This window comes from Crotalus tigris, unplaced genomic scaffold (assembly GCF_016545835.1).
Source record: "Crotalus tigris isolate CLP2741 ecotype Arizona unplaced genomic scaffold, ASM1654583v1 scf7180000017753.6788120, whole genome shotgun sequence".
NCBI classification, from domain to species: domain Eukaryota; kingdom Metazoa; phylum Chordata; class Lepidosauria; order Squamata; family Viperidae; genus Crotalus; species Crotalus tigris.
The window spans coordinates 3,647,175-3,668,005 of record NW_024096615.1 but is presented as its reverse complement, the minus strand read 5'-3'; the positions used below and the strand labels follow the sequence as shown (position 1 = coordinate 3,668,005).

General features: G+C 36.1%; 2 protein-coding genes across 5 annotated transcripts in view; both read right to left on the bottom strand.

Moving 5' to 3' along the window:
• IRAK4 (interleukin 1 receptor associated kinase 4) overlaps positions 1 to 20,831 on the bottom strand; it is a 99,353-nt gene that overhangs the window by 55,550 nt on the left and 22,972 nt on the right. For 3 of the 4 annotated variants that reach the window (XM_039340707.1, XM_039340705.1, XM_039340704.1), the window contains exons 3-6: positions 20,287 to 20,432; positions 18,915 to 19,109; positions 16,856 to 17,016; positions 9,901 to 9,965 (exon numbers count right to left, since the gene is read on the bottom strand). In XM_039340707.1, the coding sequence (XP_039196641.1) occupies positions 9,901 to 9,965; positions 16,856 to 17,016; positions 18,915 to 19,109; positions 20,287 to 20,432 (567 nt within the window). The remainder of the gene's footprint in view (positions 1 to 9,900; positions 9,966 to 16,855; positions 17,017 to 18,914; positions 19,110 to 20,286; positions 20,433 to 20,831) is intronic. The other variant, XM_039340706.1, reaches the window with a different exon arrangement.
• LOC120306809 (tRNA methyltransferase 10 homolog A-like) lies at positions 8,075 to 9,883 on the bottom strand. The gene is given in 2 exon segments (XM_039340716.1): positions 8,075 to 9,377; positions 9,380 to 9,883. Coding segments are annotated over 2 exon segments (615 nt in total). The 5' UTR covers positions 9,579 to 9,883; the 3' UTR covers positions 8,075 to 8,961.

Here is a 20,831-nt window from a genome sequence, read left to right as displayed (position 1 = left end):
GTTTCAAAAGTTCGTTGGTCATATAGAGCGTCTGGAGGATCGTATTGATGCTGTGGAAAATTTTGAAAAACTGGAAGATCGAATTGACAAAGTAGAAAATAAGGTGGAAATAATACAAGATGAAATTACTATGTTACAATATAGAGACATGGAATTTGCTTTAAGATTAAGGGGAATGAAGGAAAACATGCAAAAGGATTTGAGACAAGTGGTGGTAAAAGATATAGCTTTCATTTTGGGGGCTGAGCCTGAAGAAATACTGAGAGAGATGGAAAAAGTTTTTAGGGTTAATTCAAGGGTTGCGAGGCAGAGGAATTTGCCACGAGACGTGGTTATTTATTTTTCTAGGAGATCACTTCGTAATGAAATTTTACAGGTTTTTTATAAGCAGAGATTTCAAATTGCAGCTCAAGATGTTATAATTTTAAAAGAAATACCTTCAAAAATTCTTAGAAAAAGATGGGGCGGAGCCAGCTGTCAGAGCGGGCGGCGGTGTGGATGGTCTCTCCGGCACCGTCGAACGCTCGTCCTAGGTCCGCGGGGCTCATCTGAGCAGAAAGAAGCCTTGTGGGGGCGTTGGAAGGCGTGGGCGATCTGCTGCTCTGTCGCCAGTGGCGACTGGCGAGGGGTGGCAGATAAACCCGGTACTGAGCGGATCAGGAAGAAGACGGCCTTAATGGTCGCCGAAGCTGCCAGCTGGACAAAGTAAGTGAGGGACTAGCTGAACAACAGTAAATCGGACTTGATCAAATTGTTTTCCCCAAAACTTTGTGATTTGTTTATGGTAGATGCGTTAAAGGAGAATTGCGGAAAGGGGAAGCCTGGAAAGAGAGAAGTTGAAGGAGTGAAAAGACAGCGCCGAGCGAAAGTGGCAGGAAGAACACCCGGAAGGGCTTGACGTGGAAGAGACAGGCTGTTTCGGATTAAAAGACTTGGCGCTTTAAACCACATAAAAGGATAGGAATTAACTTCTATTTATGTCAAGAACTTTGTTTGTCTTCGGGCTTCGATTCGTCTGCTGAGTGGATTGGTCGGTTTAAAGGGGACGATCTCTTCTTTGGAGCCCTTTTTTCTTTTCTTCTCACCGGAAAGAAATAGAAACTCCATGATAGAATGCAACTGGATTGTTATAGAGACTTTTAACTCTTGGAAACGTTGTTGATAAGATTGATGGTAAATATTTGGATGTACTTGTCAGAGTTTGTATTTGTTTAATATTATATGGATAGTGTCTTATAGATGGTATATACCAACGGTACTGTTGATGGTTAAACATCTGGAAAGGGAATACCGTAAAGGGGTTGAAAGTGGAAGAATGAAAAGAGGGAAGTGGAAAGCGGACATTTTGGGAGAAGAATAGGTGGTGGGAGAGTCTATTTAAAATGGCAAGTAATCCAAACTCAGTTAAGATTGGTGGAGGGAAGAAAAACGTAGTTCAAGGTTCCAGTCCTATGATTCAAAGACCATTAGATGTTATGCTTCAAAAAGAAAGTCCCAACCCACTTAAAGAACTGCAAGCAATGATGCAGGCTATTCAGGAAGTCATGATGAAGAATCATGAAGAAATCAAAACGGAACTGGAAGCAGTCAGGAATGTTACAGGAGAAATGAGAGAGAAGATCCAGGCGATGGATGGCAGACTCGAAGTTTTTCAACAGCAAATTGTTAAAAATGAACAGAAATTGGTGGCTGTGGAGCAAAGACTGGATGATGAAGAAAAGAAAGTGGAAGAGATGGGAAAAAATTTAATGGAGGCTGATAAAGAGTTAATGACAGCGGTGATACTACTGGAAGCAGAGAAGGCATCCCAATATCTTAGGTTTCAAAATGTCACTGAAGAAAGAGGAGAAGATCTCCCAGATAAGATGGCTGGGTTGTTAGCAGGAGCTTTAGAGAGGGAAAAAGAAGAGATGATTGCTGAAATGAATGAGACTTATAGAGTCCAGACAAACTATGGAAGACGTCATAATCTCCCCAGAGAGGTCCATGTTAAATTCATAAGAAAGAAGATTAGGGATGAATTACTATACAGAACACGTGATGACCAGTTAGAATATGGAGGGAAACAAATTATTGTATTAAAACAGGTACCTAAGAGGATGAGAGACCTCCGGAAAAATTACCTCTTTCTGACATCTAGGCTACATCAAAGTAATATAAATTTTAGGTGGCTAACACCTGAAGGGATTATTGTGACCTGGCAGGAGAAGAGGTTCAGGTTAGACACAGTTGAGAAAGCGGAAGATTTTTATCGGCAATACTGTACCTCAGAGGAAGACTTGAGGGATCCTGGAGAAGGAAGAGATGGTAGTAAAAAGAAGGGACGTTGAACAAACGTTGGAGAAAAGAGGGATAGAACAGAATATGGAGGAAATAAGCATGGGAAATGGTCAAGACAGGCTGGAACAGGGGAGAAGTTTAGCTGAGGCGAAGGAAATAAGAATTACCAGAAGTACAAAGTCACGACAAAAGTTGAATAATGGGAGAGGAGTATAAGATTTGGTCAACAAATATTAGAGGGTTGAATGCACTAGCAAAGCGTAGGAAGGTTTTTAATAAACTTCTTAAATTGAATGTGGATATTATAGCTTTACAGGAAGTTCATATAAAATCTGGCCAGGAATTTCTATTAGAACGACCTAAATTAGGTTGATTATATGTTTCACTTGATCGGAAAAAAAAGGGGTGTTGCTTTGTATGTTAAGCAGAAGATAATCTCGAAACAAATATATAATGATAAAGAGGGCAGGGTTTTGATTGTTGAAGTTAAGCTTAATAAAAAGAATATAATTTTTGCTGTAATATACGCCCCAAATGATGCTCAGGTATCCTTTTTTAAAAAATTATACAATAGCTGAGAGATATGGAGGGAGATGGTTTCTGTATAATCGGAGATTTCAATGCGATTGTAGATTAGAAACTAAAGACCATAGATGTACAGAAGCAATGAAAGGACATAAAAAAAAATACTTCCAAAAATTTTCTTCGAGATGTGTACGGATTTTAGCTTACAGGATGTTTGGAGGGAGAGGAATGTTGAAAAGAGGGAATACACATACCATTCCAACAGACACAGATCATGGACTAGAATAGATATGCTATGGTGTACCGAAGAATTAGCCTCAGAAATACATGAAATAGACATAGAACCCAGTCTCTGGGCTTATCATAACCCGATAAGTTTATGCTTGAAAGGCCAAAGATATAGGCCAAGATGGACCTTCCAAAGAGGGATTCTTAAGGAAAAAGAATTTAGAGAAAGTATGGAGAAAGAAATGCATCTTTTCTTTCAAGTGAATGATAATGAGGACACATCCTTGCAGAATCTTTGGGACACGGCTAAAGCATATTTGAGGGGGGTTATTATTTCGTATACGGCTAAGAGAAATAAAGAGAAACAGCAATATAAGATGAGGCAAACTATAAACAGGCTGAAATATTACTTCAGAGAGATCCTGGAAATAAAGGATTGAAAATAAAAATGGATTTAATTAAACACAAACTTAACTTAGAGGAATTGGAAAAACATGCACAAAAATTTCAGGCAGCTAACCAAAATAATTTTGAGTACGCAAATAAATCGGGATGGTGGCTAGCGTATAAATTAAAAAAACAGAAAGCGAAATCATGGATTACTAATCTGGTAGATGAAAATGGAGAAACCCAGGGGGAGGAGACTATAAAAAGGGGCATTGCTCAAAGATATTACGAAAATTTATATAAGAGTAATGAGGGAAGAAGCATGGAACAGATAATTGAATATTTACCAAAGGCAGAGTTGCCAAAGATACCGGAGGAAATAAAATCTATGTTAAATGAGGAAATAAGCATGTCTAAATTAATTAGGGCTATAAATAGACAAAAAATTAATAAGGTGACAGGCCCAGATGGAATACCTGCTGAATTATATAAAGACTTACAAAGTGTTTTTAACCAATATCTATTAGAGGTCTTTAATGCAGTACTTACCAAAGCTAAAATACCTAAGTCATGGTTAGAGGCAAATATAACACTGATTCCAAAAGCAGATGCGGAAAAAATATGGATACAAAATTATAGACCCATATCTTTATTGAATTTGGATTATAAAATTTTTGCTTCAATAATGGCGGAGAGATTTAAAGAATCTTTAATAGATTTTATACAACCGGATCAAAACGGCTTCTTACCAAACAGACAGATTAAACATAATATGAGAATAATCTTAGATATCCTTGAATTTTATGAATCACATAACGATCGGCAAGTGGAACTTCTGTTTCTTGATGGGCAGAAGGCTTTCAATGTTAATTGGCAATTTATGATACAACAATTAAAATTAATGGAAGCCGGAGGAAATTTTTTAAATGTTATAACTGCAATATATTCAAAACAATATGCGCAGATCATAATAAACAGGGTAGCCACTGATAGACTTAACATACAGAAAGGCACTAGACAGGGATGCCCTCTCTCGCCATTGTTGTTTATTTATACTCTAGAAATTCTTGCTAGAGCGGTAAGGTAAGAAGGACAGATTAGAGGATTTAAGATTAAGAAAGAAATATATAAACTTCAGGCTTATGCAGATGACCTAGCTTTTATTTTGGAAGACCCAGAACACTCTGGGCAGAAATTATTTGAAATTTTAGAAGTTTACGGAGATTATGCAGGTTTAAAAATAAATAAAAATAAAACAAAGATTATCACTAAAAATATGACCGATATACAAAAAGGATCCCTCGAGGTTAAATTAGGATACAAGTAGTTTCTAAATTTAAATACTTAGGGATAGTCATTTCTGCACGTTGTTCATCAATTAAAGAAGATAATTATGTTAAATTAATACAAAAAATTAAAGTTGATCTAGAACGTTGGAAAAATTTACACCTCTCATTACTTGGGAGAATCACTGCTGTAAAAATGAATATCCTACCGAAATTGATATTTTTGTTTCAGAATATTCCGATTTACTTGGATAAGAAATTTTTCAAGGAGTTAAATAAACTAACTTCAGAATTTGTATGGTCTGGTAAGAAGGCTAGAATTAAATTAAAGGCTTTACAAGATGCCAAGGAAAGGGGTGGTTTAGGCTTTTCTGATTGGAAATTATATTACTTAGCCACAGCCCTGTCTTGGATTAGTGATTGGATAACCTTACAGAATCAAAGATGTATTCAGTTAGAGGGTTATGATCTTCAGCAGGGATGGCATGCTCATATGTGGAAGGGGCAAAGTAGAAACTACCAATATTATTTAAAACACAAGGTCTGGCAAGGGTTAATTAAAAGTTGGAATACTGTTAAATCTCATTATACAAAGATCCCAACTTGGTTATCGACATTGGAGGCAGTTATATACCCCAATTTGCTCAGGAAAGATAAGGTTATCAGGTATAAAGACATTTTGACAGAAGAGGGTCTTTTAAAATCTAAACAAGAGTTAAGACAAGGAATAGAGATAGAGTGGTGGTCTTACCTCCAGATCCAAGCAAGATATTTGAAAGACAAACATGAATGGGGTATTTATAGACAAGATATGGGGCTAGATAAAATTCTGCTTAGTCCGAAAAAAAAAACAAATAAAGAATATTTACAAACACCTATTGGAGTACAGGCTATTTGAAGAACAGGTTAAAGAAACAATGGTGACGTGGGCGATAGATCTAGTACACAACATTAATTTGGATCAATGGCAGCAGGTATGGATGCGAAATAATAAAATTACATTGGCGTCCTCATATAAAGAAAATTTGTATAAGATGATTTACAGATGGCATCTCCCTCCAGCAAGATTAACCAAAATGTACAAAGGATACTCATCTTTGTGTTGGAAATGCAAAAAAGAAAGGGGCACTTTTTTCATGTTTGGTGGTCATGTAAAGAAGCACAGAGATATTGGCGTATGGTTTGGGAATGGGTAGCAGAAATGAGTATGCAAAACATTCAGTATAAGCCTGAGACACTGTTGTTAGGAATTCTTGAAAAAAATGTTAGTAAAGAGGATATATATTTATTCATTCATGTGGTTACAGCGGCAAGAATTGTATTCGCTCAAAATTGGAAAGCTATGGCTATACCTAGTGAGGAAATCTTAATTCATAAAATTATGCACTGCACAGAATTAGATAGGTAACTAAAAGACTTAAAAATCAGGATGAAATGGATTTTTACCAAATTTGGAACAAATTTTATAGATGGTGGGGCAAAAAATATGGAGGTCATTGTAATGAGATAAGTTAAGATTGAGATTAGACTGATGTTATTGTATAGAGTTTTTATTAATAATTAATTGTGAATATGAACTGAGATGTTTGTCAAATCTGATTTACCATGTTCAAATGTTTTTATTTTTTTTTCTTTTTCTGTTATTCAATAAAAAATTATATTAAAAAAAATTCTTAGAAAAAGAAAGGATTTTGCTTTTTTGGCTGACGAGCTCAAAAAATGACAGGTCCGGTTCAGATGGGAGATACTGGCTGGAATAGTGGTGAATTATACGGGGATATATTATAGACTTAATACAATTTCAAAGGCGAAAGATTTTTACACTTTTGTTTTGAAAGCGGGCTCTCCATCATTTTCATGACCTAAGATAATAGAAGAAAAGTTGGAAGAGCAGCCGGATGATGTAGGAGACATACAGGCTGAACCTCTGCAACAGTGTCTTGTGACAGAAGATTTTTTTAAAGAAACCGAGAATGACTCGTGCTGCCTATAGACATAAAGAAAAAGAACAGCAGAAGGCGGATGTTGGAACAAAGAAAAGGAAATGAAGAACTTTTGTAGTAGTTTTTTGAGATAGAAGATGTTTTAAAGCAGTGGTTCTCAATCTGTGGGTCGGGACCCCATTTTGGGTCGAACGACCATTTCACAGGGGTCGCCAAACAAGGCTGTCCGCCATTTTTTCCCCCTTTTCTTTGGCCACGCCCCTGGCACCCGGTGATGTATAAGTGGTTGGGGGTCACCACAACATGGGGAACTGTATTATGGGGTCGCGGCATTAGAAAGGTTGAGAACCACTGTTTTAAAGGAATAGTGAATGATTTGTGTAATATGTAGATGTAAAGACAAAGAACAATAAATGTTAGTTTAGCTGGTAGTTTGATTTAGTATGTTTTAAAGGAATAGTGAATGACTTGTGTAGTATGTAGATGTAAAGAAAAAGAATAATAGAAGGTGTTGATTTAGTGGAAAAGTTTAAATATTTGGGAGTATATATTATAATTTTTTTAATTTAAAGTGTATAAAAATAATTATGAGATATTATGGGTAAAGGTGTAAAAGAATTTAAATTCTAATGATCTCTGTTGATGAGAATTTTAGTGATTAAGATGAATGGTTTGCTAAAACTTTTAAGTAGGAGGGTATTAATAAATTTACTTAAGGGTGGGGGGGAAAAAAGCAAAGAGCCAAGTTTATTGAATGTAAGTTTGTTGATGGAGTTATATTGAAGGGAAAATCTTGTGTTTATTATGGATGAATGGTTGTTTAAAAGAAATATACACCTCGGCATGGAGAAGATTGATAAATTACATGTAGAGTAAATATGGGATTTAATGGATTATTTAGATTATGAATAATTTTTAGTTTTTAATTTGGAATTACTTATATTGTTATTTTTGTTTTTTTAAATTTGCTTAAATTTGTTTTGTATTTGAGTTAAAGCACATTATTGATTTTGTTATTTGTATAGTTGAATAACTTTATTTAGAATTTGCTTGTTTATTTGTAACCCTGTAACCTGCTCTGGGAAGTGAGGGGGAGAGGGAGGGAGGGGGTTATTCTAGGGGGGGATATTGTTAAAAACTTGAATAAAACTTTTCAATAAAAAAAAGAAGAGAGGATCAAGAAATATATTACCAACATATTGATTAATTGTAGAAATTAATTATCATTTTAAATATATGAACCCAGACAACATACTGTTCATGAAGCACTAAAGATTGTTATTGTAAAAAATTAATAAAATATTTTTTTTTTTAAAAAAAAAAGAGTAAAACTGTCCCTCCCCTCTCTGACAGTTCAGGTCACATTGTCCAATTAATCTTCCAGCAACTGTTATGAGAAGAAACTTCAGTCTTCACCATAACATCTCCTTAGTGGCTTCGGCTCTCACATTGATAAGGAGCACCTGTGAATCCCAACTCTCCCCTCTCCCCCCCCCCAAAACTGTTCACAAGCTAGAAGCACTACAGCGGTCCTAAAGACAGTAAATTTCATAGCTTAATATTTTCTACACAAAATATTCTGTGTTAATTTCTATGGATAGAAATATTCCTTTCCAAAAATCAGATAATCAATGTTTTGACTACTGAACATCAAATTAGACATAATACTGTTATCTGTCCTATCTGGCCTGAGTCAGGGCAATCACTGGTCTAACTAACTAAAATAATACAGTATTTTTTTTAAAAAAATGCTAAAATTGGAATCTCAAGGATATAAAATCAAAAATAAATATTTATTTCAATACATGACCTGAAACATTCCAAGTAACTTCAAAAGTTTAAAACAGTAAATTTCATTCCAATTAGTGGAACCTACTTCTTAGTTCATAAATTTAGAATAGGTCACAGTAATTAATCAAAGAAAGTTTCTTAAGCTTCAAGAATATGTACATAAAAATAATTGGGAAATATGTTTTTAAATGAACAGTTCAGATCAGCAAAATGAACAGTTCAGATCAGCAAAATAGATGATTTCTGAAGATGTCATGAGCATAAATCATGTTTATTTCTAGAGAAATTTCCTCTCATGTTAGAATTGAAACTAAAGTTCCCTTCAGCTAGCTTGTGTTTTTTAAAAAACTAAAAATTCTAAAAGCTACGGCCCTGCACAATGCTAGTCCCTTTCCCAAAAGAGATGGCCATTCTATGTGTATAGTTGTACTAGTGATATTAAAGTAAATGAAAATTAAAAAAGGCTTTTAGAATTACAACTGAACTACTTTGATTACTATATCAACATGTTTCCTAAACTACTAAAATTTCACAAAGTTTCCTAGGGGGAGCTGTGCATGGCTTATATCTTGTTCTTTTGCTCTTTTGTGTGCAATTCCCTTGTGTTGACTGTGATCAACCAAGCCTCCAATAACATAGGTTTTTGATTCATTTAATTCACTCAAGACATCTGGAGAATCTGAGGTAAGGTAAACAAGATCTTCCTTTTTCACCAAATCACTATAATGAGCTGATTTAATATTAATATCCTTCCAATTTATCCATCCCTTGTCTGTTTCATTCATGTTGTCCTTCAGCTGGCTTCCATGACTGATCAAGTAAAACTGAACAGGATGAAGTGCTTTACGATTTTCTGCATAACACTTCTGAATTTGCTTATGAAGTTTCTTGACATCCTTTAACCCCACTAAATTGTCAAAACTTCAGTCTATTATAAGCGAAGTACACTAGGAACAATATCCCTATGCATATGTTTCCTAACACTTCCTTCACTGTTTGATTCCAGCTGAGATTGGCATTCCATTTCTCTCTTCAAGTGTTTTTCTTTACATTTTTGCTTACGCAAGATTCTTTGTTCTTCCCACTGTTTCTGCTTTATTAGCTTTTGTCTTTTTGACATAATTTCAATAATCTCCATCTTTTCCAGTAGCAATTAATGAAGGATCAATGTTGCTCCTTCACCTTTTCCTCTGTATCAGTAACATCATCCAGTGCACGAACCTGGAGCAATAGCCACCACCAATATATGCAGTAATATTATCAGTGATTAACATTCCCCTAGTTTCTGCTGCACCTTCTTAAATTTCATAATATGCAATTAGAAGAAATATCTAATATTTCTATATATTTTCTACTAAGATTTCAACTTTAATTCTAACATGAAATTTAAAAAAAACTTAGCAATTTATTCCAGATACAGTACATATTGCAACAATATTTTAACAACGCATACTACTTACCTTGCCATAATCTTTATTTCTTGCTCAAATTGCTTTTTCAGGTCTTTGATACTTACATCAGCCAACTACAATAAAATAAATGTACATGTGGTTGATAGAAAAGATATATACTTATTTTTGCAGAGCCCTATGCCTTGATTTCATTACCTAAAGACAGTGGTTCTCAACCTTTTTATACCGGCGACCCCAGTCATAAGGACGTGCCGCGCATGCGCGCCCCCCATGCGTGGCGCGCATGCGCGGTGTCTCCAGCTGAGGAAAAAAAGGCGGATCGCGTTCTTTGGCGACCCCTGTAAAATGGTCGTTTGACCCCAAATGGGGTCGCGACCCACAGGTTGAGAACCGCTGACCTAAGAGGAAGTGAATAAACTGCAATTATCTGGGTTCATATCCTGTACTGGCAAGAAACATGGGCTATTATCCATGATATCTGGTTTAAATAAAAAGCTAATAAAGGATGACTTCTAAAAATGCTTTATGATCAAGCATGTTACAGTGAAGGAAAAATTATATGATCCCCTGCTGATTTCTTTGCTCACTGATAAAGAAATGATCAGTCTATAATTTTAACGGTAGATTTATTTTAACAGTAAGAGACAGAATAACAACAAAAAAAATCCAAAAAACTGCATTTCAAAAAAGTTATAAATTGATTTGCATTTTAATGAGTGAAATAGCAATCAGCAAGATTTCTGACTCCCAGGTGTCTTTTATACAGGTAACAAGCTGAGATTAGGAGCACTCTCTTAAAGGGAGTACTCCTAATCTCAGTTTGTTAACTGTATAAAAGACACTTGTCCATAGAAGCAATCAATCAATCAGATTCCAAACTCTTCACCATGGCCAAGACCAAAGAGACATCCAAGGATGTCAGGGGCAAGATTGTAGATCTACACAAGGCTAGAATGGGCTGTAAGACTATTGCCAAGCAGCTTGGTGAGAAGGTGACAACAGTTGGTGCGATTATTTGCAAATGGAAGAAACACAAAATAACTGTCAATTTCCCTCAGTCTGGCTCCATGCAAGATCTCACCTTATAGAATTTCAATGATCATGAGAACAGTGAGGAATCAGCCCAGAACTACATGGAAGGATCTTGTCAATGATCTCAAGGCGGCTGGGACCATAGTCACCAAGAAAACAATTGGTAATGCACTACGCCGTGAAGGACTGAAATCCTGCAGCACCTGCAAGGTCCCCCTGCTCAAGAAAGCACATGTACAGGCCCATCTGAAGTTTGCCAATGAACATCTGAATGACTCAGAGGAGAACTGTGTTGAGAAAGTGTTGTGGTCAGATGAGTGTTGTGGTCAGAAAGTGTTGTGGTCAGATGAGACCAAAATCACACTTTTTGGCATCAACTCAACTCACCGTGTTAGGAAGAGGAGGAATGCTGCCTGTGACCCCAAGAACACCAACCCCACCATCAAACATGGAGGTGGATACATTATGCTTTAGGGGTGTTTTTCTGCTAAGTGGACAAGACAACTTTACTTCATCAAAGGGACGATAGACCGGGCCATGTACTGTCAAACCTTAGGTGAGAACCTCCTTCCCTTATCCCCGGCATTACATTACCCACCCATGGCAATGACCCAAAACACACGACTAAGGCAATACAGGAGTGGCTCAAGAAGAAGCACATTAAGGAGATTTCCGGTCTTGTGCCGTAGCGCCTGGTCACGGGATTGCGGATCTCCACAACCCGCGGCTAGTTTTGCCCTGCCAGGGGATCCTAAATGAGTCTAAGTCACCCCGGAGAGGCAGTAATGAAAGAAGAGTGCCCCGATAACTCTGGAACGACAGCGGTCATTTGGTTCGGTTCGAGGGAAGTCTTCTAATCCGACAGGAGAAAGGCTAGTCACATTTTGCTAGTCAGCCCAAGCTACATGCAACCAAAGTCCAAAGGCACTAACCAGCACAATAGTGAACAGCATGTTGAAAATTGGTGAGGAATTTGATCTTCTCTCTCCTTTTTATATTTGATTTCCTGAAAAACTTCCCCAAGAAGCAAAAAGCCTCCCAAAGTGAGAAGCGGGGGGGGGGGATTGTCTCACCCTTCTATAGACGGAAGTGGTGAATTAAACCCTTATGGGGAATAAAAATGTAAAATACCACAGATTGGATAAATTTGAAAGTTAAGAAAATTGTTAAAATTGTTAATGTTAATTGTTAATTAAAATATAGCTATTTCAGGTTCATTTGCCCTCATCAGCTATTCACACCCTTCAGGGATTCGAACCTGGGCAGCTTGCATGTTAGGCAGCTGTATTACCCTTTTGAACCACAGGTTCCCCACATCAGAACAGCTGATGAGGGCAAATGAGCCTGAAATAGCTATACTAGTCTCCCACTAACTCTTTGTCAGCCACAAAATTTTGAATTTATAGTGTTCACAGTATGTGAGGTCTGCCTGCAAAACATGCTCCTAGATTGGAGTGAAACGCAGAACAGACTGATTTATATATGGTAGACCGGGTGCCTCACCCAACAGATATTACATACATACATACATACAAAAATAACTCTTCATTCTAAAAAGTTGAAAAATGAACAGTGACATCTAGTGGAGGATTAGAGAAAACTATAGTAGCACTGACCCAGAATTTGGCAAGATGCCTAGAAACAGCAAAAAACAACTGGGAACAAAGCATTGAGTTATCTACTATTGAGTGAAACTACATATGTTTAGAAACTGCTGAACTTCTGGGATTATAAACACACTGAACTGCATTCTTAAATCTTAACCTAAGAACTCTTTTGCAAAGAAAGAAAAATTTTGGCTTTTGGCTAATCCTCTAAAGGAGAAATTACTGAAAAACTTTTAGATGGTCAAATACTTTGAACTGAATCTTGACTGGCTGATAATTACAAGAACCCTGAAAAGAAGAACTGCCACAAAATACTGTTTTCAGTGGTGCCTTAAAAATTGGAAATGTACTGGATTATAAAACCATTATATAAAGATAAGAACTACGTGAGATTTGGCTGTTTGGATTTTAAGATGGACTGGCTTGATAAAACTAATTAAAAAGCTTATGACACCAATGGGAAACTACTTAGAGGGAGAAATAAAATGGATATTATATACCTATCTAAAAGTAATAGAAAACCATACCTAACACCTTTTTTTGAAGACTCCAGTTTGGAGCTTCAAAGATCTGCAGGAACAATGACTCAAGACAATACAAATACATTCCAGGAAAAAATATGCATAATGCTGCGACAGATTCAAACGATAATTGTTTCAAATCAAGATGAGATTAGAAATAAGTTTGACAATATAAACGAACATATCTCTAAATTAAACCTACAACTAAATGACACTCAAAATACGACAACAAAGAATGAACAAACAATCAGACAACAGAATATAAATTAAATGAAAGTCACTTACCATATATTCCAGCGTATAAGGCGACTGGGCGTATAAGATGACCCCCAACTATTGAGAAGATTTTCAGGGTTTAGAAAGTCATCTTATACACCAGAAAATACAGTACAATATTGAATTTCTGTTTATAGATGAGCACAATAGGAGCTGCTTTGCTGCTAGAAAGCTTTGTCCTGTTAGTGCTTATTTCTGTAAAAAAAAATAGGGCTGGTCACTAGGGGGCAGATTGGTTTTAAATTCAGAGAACAGCTACCCGTATATTCCTGCATATAAGACAACCCCTGACTTTTGAGAAGATTTTCAGGGTTTAGAAAGTCGTCTTATACACCGGAAAATACGGTAAATAGAAAAGCTATAAATGAAGAAAACTACAATTTAATACAAAAAAAATCTGCAAAACTTTACTATAATAAAGAAGACAAAAAAGATGCTTTATCCTCCAGGACTTCAAAACAAATTTGAGGATAAAAAAGAAGAACAAATAAAATGGATTAAAGAATTGTCAGAAGAATCATCAAAATGTGGGAGATAAAAACCTGATACCCTACTTGATTTGTCTTTTTTGTCCCCAATTAACACTTTCAAAAATACCTGGCAAGCTAAACTTACTGATTTGGAAAGTGACCTGACAAAAGAAGAAGATTAAAGTTGGAGTCAAGAGACACGATTCAACTTATCAGATGGAATATTACATGACTAAGCGTTTGAATTATGTATGTATGTATGTATGTATGTATGTATGTATGTATATGTATGTATGTATGTGTGTGTGTGTGTGTGTGTGTGTGTATGTTTTCTGAGGTTTTTGCGGGTGTTTGTATGTAGGTCTTTGGTTATTCGGGTTTTCTCCCGCGTAAAATTGGAAGTGTCTTGGCGACGTTTCAACGAAGTCCCATTCGTCATCTTCAGGCTGGTGTTTTCAGCTTTGTGCTTCGAGGAGCAATGTGTGGTCTTAGCTGTTTCTTCCTTTTAACTGCCAGTGGGGGTATGAACTGATTGGGTGGGAGCTTGGCTGTGTTCTGATTGGGTGGAGGTGTGTTCTGATTGGTTAGGGGCTTGGCTGTGCTCTGATTGGCTGGGGGATTGGCTGTGCTCTGATTGGATGGAGGAGTGTTCTGTTTGGGTGGGGGCTTTGTTGTGCTCAGGTTAGTCTGAATTGCAGGAGGGTTTAAGATGGTGGGCTGCCTTGCCTGGCTTCGCGTTCGTGGTCGTGCCTCATTTTCATGGTGGGTGTCAGTTTGCTTCATGTATGGATTGGAGGGGTTTAAAGTGGCTAATGATGCAGCTGTGGTCTGGTTTCTGGTTTGTGGTCGTACCTCATCATCGGTGTGGCTTTGGGTTTGCTTTTTGCGTGGAAAGGACATTGGTTTCAGCTTTGGTGAGGATCCTATCTGAGATGTTATGCACTGTTTCATGTGTGGCTGTAAGGGAGGAGGGGTTTGTTTCTGGTGTTCTTGTAGTCTTCTGAGTTTGTTGGTGTGTGTGTCTGTCTTGAGGGTGGTCTGTGTTTTGGCTCTCCAGACGGCGAGTCATTTGGATTTGTCCCTAAGTGCGGGGTGGATCTTGTTGCTGAGTTTGAGGTGAAGTGTCCTTTCCAAAGGATTCAACTTTGCAGTCGCTCCCAAACACATCCCCACTGAAACCATTATATGTGGAATTGAAACCAGCCTGACCAAAATCAACCCCGACGACGCGAACAGAATCAGACTCAAAATCACCAACATCCTCTGCACCAGCAAGCCACCCAAAAGCAACTTACCCAAAGAGGAACAGACAGCACTACGTAACCTGAAAGAAGACACCAGCATAATAATCCTACCAGCAGACAAGGGCAACACCACGGTGGTTATGAACACATCTGACTACCAAACCAAATTAACCAATCTACTCCAAGACTCCACATACAAACCCCTAAACACAGATCCACCACCTACCTGGAAAAAAACCAGATCCAAAATAGAAGCCTCCCCCATTAGCGAAGAGATCCAGCAAAGAATCATTCCCAGAGAGAAATCATCCAGATGCCCCAAACTCTATGGTCTCCCCAAGATACACAAAGAAGGAACCCCACTCAGACCCATAGTCAGCTCCATTGGCTCACCTCTACAAAACCTAGCCAAATTTCTCACTAAACAACTACAGATAGATAAAACTTGTAAAGGGACCCTATAGTAAGAGGAATAAGATATATAAGCAGTAAAACACTTTTAGAATATATGAAATATTAAAACATTGAGAGAGTCTACTTAAATGAAAAGTTTAGATATTTAAAGGTAATAAATTTTGAGAAAATTATGACTGATAAGAGTGGTCTAAATAATGAGGGGTAACTAAACTTCAGTAAGAATCTTGAAAACAGGACATATATTGACTTAATGACTTTTATACATACAATGGAAATACAAGCTGATTAAAAACATGTTATATGTTGATGTTATTATTATATGCATAAATACTAAAAATGTTTATATTCAATTTTGTATATACTAAAAATATTAATAATTTTATTTGTTTAATTTAGACAAAAGAAAAATATTACAGGAAGAAGAGAGGATCAAGAAATATATTACCAACATATTAATTGTAGAAATTAATTATTATTGATTGTTTTAAATATATGAACCCAGACAACACACTGTTCACAAAACATTAAAGATTGTTATTGCAAAAAATTAATAAAATATATTTTTAAAAAAGAAGCAAATTAAGGACCTGGAGTGGCTTAGCCAGTCTCCAGACCTTAATCCCATAGAAAATCTGTGGAGGGAGCTGAAAGTTCGAGCTGCCAAATGTCAGCCTCAAAACCTTAATGACTTGGAGAGGATCTACAAAGAGGAGTGGGACAAAATCCCTCCTGAGATGTGTGCAAACCTGGTGGCCAACTACAAGAAACGTCTGACATCTGTGATTGCCAACAAGGGTTTTGCCACCAAATACTAAGTCATCTTTTATGAAGGGGTCAAATACTTATTTCACTCATTAAAATGCAAATCAACATAATTTTTTTGAAATGCGTTTCTCTGGATTTTTTTGTTGTTATTCTGTCTCTCACTGTTAAAATAAACCTACCATTAAAATTATAGACTGATCATTTCTTTGTCAGTGGCAAATGTACAAAATCAGGAGGGGATCAAATACTTTTTCCCGTCACTGTATATGAGTTCTGTTCATTGTGGCTGATTTAAACATCCATTGTTATATCTCAACAAAACAAATCAATTATGCTCTCAGAACCAGTAAATACTTGAATTTTGTTAAGCCCAAAATGTTTGTAGAACAGTAAACTGAAGGATTTTGCCATAAGTAATGTTTTCTACACAGAATTATTAAATTCTCTTAGTTAAGTCAAAAATTTCTGAAGCTTAATTATTTGAAACAATTTTCCTGTTTGAATTCTTAAAATTTTGCTCCTGCTCTGATTTTTCGATTAGATATTATAATGCAGTGTGAAAGGCAGCATAGAACTGTTATTACTGCATGATTGTATGACATAATTCTTTAAATTAAATAGGCAATATAGCATAAATCAACATTATTATTAGCAAAAAACAGACAACCTACAGCTGTAAGTTTTTTCACCGCCACTGTTTGGCCATTGATGCATCCTTTGTAAACCACTCCAAAGCCTCCTTCACCAATCTTGTTGCCACCAGCTGACAGAGTTTGGTCAGCAAAGTTATTTGTAATACTTTTCAGTTCATAAAATAAGAAGCTTTTCAATCCTGGGCAGAAGGGGGAAAGGGCAAAGAGAACAAGTCAAACCATTTTAAGCATGGAAATCTTATAATTCAAACTCTACATTAATTTATTTATATTGTAAATCACATGTTGTCCTAGTGCTATGCTATATAGCAATCTAAAAGTAATAAACAACATTATTAACAGGGCTCAGAGGCTTTCCAATAACTATTATAGTGACTTCATCTCCAAAGAAAGCCCATCATATAGTGCAGGGGTGTCAAACTGCCGGCCCACGGGCCGCATGTGTCATGCCAAAACCGCGCCCATCCCATTGCCAGCAATGGAGAAAAAGTCGCAATATGTCGCTACACGTCACGTGACATTGCGAGTTTGACACCCCTGATATAGTGCATTATTATAATCCAAGCAGTGATCAATGTACAACAAAGTGGATCAAATTAAAGTTTTTAGACAGTGGTTGGAACCAAATACCTGAATGAGGTTGGCCAAACACAATTAGTTTAATATACTGATGTAGACTTTCAAGGCTGGTATCTGTTAACAACAGATTTCTTGACATTTTGCAAGCAACCAAGGCTGGCATTGTAGGATGAATGGAAATTTCCTTGGTTCTTAGATATGACATCTTTCCAGCTTAAAGATCTGGTGGTTTATTAGGTTACTAATAAATAATTAGAGGCTTTTATAAATTAACTTTAGCCAGAGCCATTACTTCATTTGTGCTTTTACCTGTTAGAAGTAACATTTCATAACATCTGACAGCAAGACCTGGGGGGGGGGGTTTGCCCACAAACAGTCCACAAATATCTCCTATATGGTCTACCAAGTTGTACCTTTGACACTTGCAAGCAAATTTGTTACTGGAATAAAAAAAGGGTACCTGGTATTTAGCTTAACAGTGGTTAGGAGCCTGGAGATAAGTAATTTATCATAGTGGCAAATATCTATAGCTCGGGTATAGGATGAGGGTGAAGGTTTGTTCTCTGAGCATATAGGTTGGTTTCTGAATGTTTCGTTACTAGGCTAGGTAATATTTTCAATGAAGTTTAGGGAATGTCAGTGTCAGTGTTCTGTTTATAAGGGCTTTGGTGTGGTCAATAGGTCAGGTGTGAGTGTGTCAAGTGAGGTTCTTGTGTTGGGTCTTGTAATGACTCAGGTGTGGGTGTGTCAAGTGAGGGTCTTGTGATGGATCACATTCATCACAAAGCCCTTATAAACAGAACACTGACATCCCCTAAACTCCGCTGAAGATGTTACCTAGCCTGGTAACAAAACGTTTGGAAACCAACCCACAAGCTCAGAGAATGAATCTTCTCTCAATTTATCACAGCATAATAAAAAAACACATGGAGGTATTCAACTTGTATGATGATATAGAATTAAATAATTAATGAAGTATTGTGGAATGGTTTTGCTTTGTGTGCATGTATGACTGTCATTTAACTTTGTAACCAATGAATAATTCTCTTACTTTTGTTTCCTGTAGCAAATTGTATAAAAATAACTGACTGATTTTTGGGGAGTTCCTTGAATGTAAACCCCAAAGGCATCCTCTTTTGCTTCTGTACAGAAATAAGAGTTTTGCCTTTCCTCAATTCCTATGTGGACATTGGATTCTTCACACCAGATTTTTGTATCTAGCCAGCCTTCTGGCCAAAAGCATTTTCAGACCACAGGCAACTGAGCAGATCTATCTTTATAGCCAGGTGCCCTGACTGCTGATTGACAGTATTACAGTGTCAAGGCATAATACCCAGAATCCTCCTAGAAAGAAACAGCCTTGTTTCATTTTGTCAACAGCTGTAAGTTTGTATATCTCTACCAGATTGTCATCATCTGAAACCAACCTCTACACTGGAATGGACTAGCAAGGGTGGAGTAAAAGATGACATAAAGTTTGGAAAGGATAATTATCTACCTGTATCATTAAGGTGACTGCTGATGTTCTCTGAACTCGGATCACAACTATTTGATGTTAGGTGGCCTTCATTTGGATCCAAGGATGGCAATTCAGATATTTTCTTGCCTTCTACAAGAGGTCCTTTTTTATGTAGGAGTACAGTTTCCGGTAAGGATAGACACAGGGTCATGTTTTTTGTCATGCTTACAGAATCTGCCATTAAATAAAATCATATAGATGTCAGATAGGAAATGCATTCATCCTAGATCACTTTAAAAAAGGTGTAAGGAATGAATTATGCTTGAGTAATCAGTCTTTTAAGCATATTATGGGGCTAATACAAAGCTATAATGTGAATCAGCTAGAATGGTATGAAAACTTGGGCTGGTTAAATTGTGAATGATGGCCTTCACCACAGTTTACAACCACATTTTTTCATAATATGTGTCTCATATAATTTGACAGATTCTTCAATTGTAAATTTGAAAATTTTGTCATCATTTCTACCCCACTGAATAAAAGGGATTTTTAATATATAGTATAAAACAGAAAAATATTAGCCCTTTCACATACTTAAAAGCTATTTTCTTTTACTAACTATTGATATTTAGTTCTAACTATGTTTCTTCAAATCCAGATGTAAAAATTAAAGTCCTGAAAATACTATCGACTTTATTTAAAAATCATTTATTACTTCAGCAGCATAACTTCTATCAGTAAACACAATAAACAAAAGTTTTTTTTCAATGTAAATTTTAATTGTATCCTCTAAAATTATTTCAAACAAAAATAATCAAAAATTTCAATTCAGCAAAAAATCTTAGTATAAAGTAACCTCACTTTGTGGTAGCTGGTCAACTATGCTAGCCAAGAATTTGACTACAGATATATAAAATTGATAAATTCTGTGAGAACCTGTGCTTCACACAAAGAAGGCTAATTAGGGTTTGTTTTATCTGAACTATCTCTTCCACTGTCAAATCATGTTATTTTATAAGCGGATGGTGTTTCAGCTCTACTCTCTACAGACCTTTCAGGCAAAGTTTGCTAATAATGTTTGGTCACTACAGTTTAATTATGGTTTACTAATGGTTTCATATTAGCAATAAGCCAGAACAAAACATGTCCCGTTATAGTTTAATTATATGAAATCAATATTTTCAAGAAAGCAAAATTCTTGTATGAATTTCTTAACTATTAACATTATGAATTTAATTTTACAGATTGCTATTAAATGCAAGAAATTAAACCAGGCTTCATCAAAGACTATATATCTTCATATTATATATATATTGTATATAAATATATCAAGATAACAGTTTGAAAGGAAAACATTTTTAAAACTTTTCTTTAAAATACATTGCAAAGATAAAGTATAGATCAAAATTACCTGGAATCAAAAGACTTGCTGGTGCCAAGAACTGATTTCTGATGAGGAGGTCCACCAAATCACTAACAGTACAATTTAATGTTCCCCAATCATAAAGTAATTCACAGGTTGGACTTTTTCCTACTTGTTTTAATGCTTCAAATCGCCTTTAAGATATATACATATGTTAGTTAGATAAAAGAATTAACTATTATTTATCAATAGAAGTGTGACATATTATAACCATTTTAGTTGCACTTTTGCTATAAGGTCTTTAGTCCAAGCCTGAACAGCTATTCAATATTCTGCCAGCTATAAAGTACTAGAATACATGAACCTACTGACTTAAATAATTTATATAACAGTTGAGCCCAGCAGCAACGAGAAAAAGGACTATACCTGGCACAGAAATAAATGTTATAAAACAAAATAAATTGAATTGAACTGAAGAGAAAGTTAATTTCCAAAATTGCTTTCACAAACTGAGTGATATATAAAACAAATATAGCAAAAAATCAGATATTACAAGAAAGGCTCAGCATCAAGGTGCCATTCTTAAAAATAAA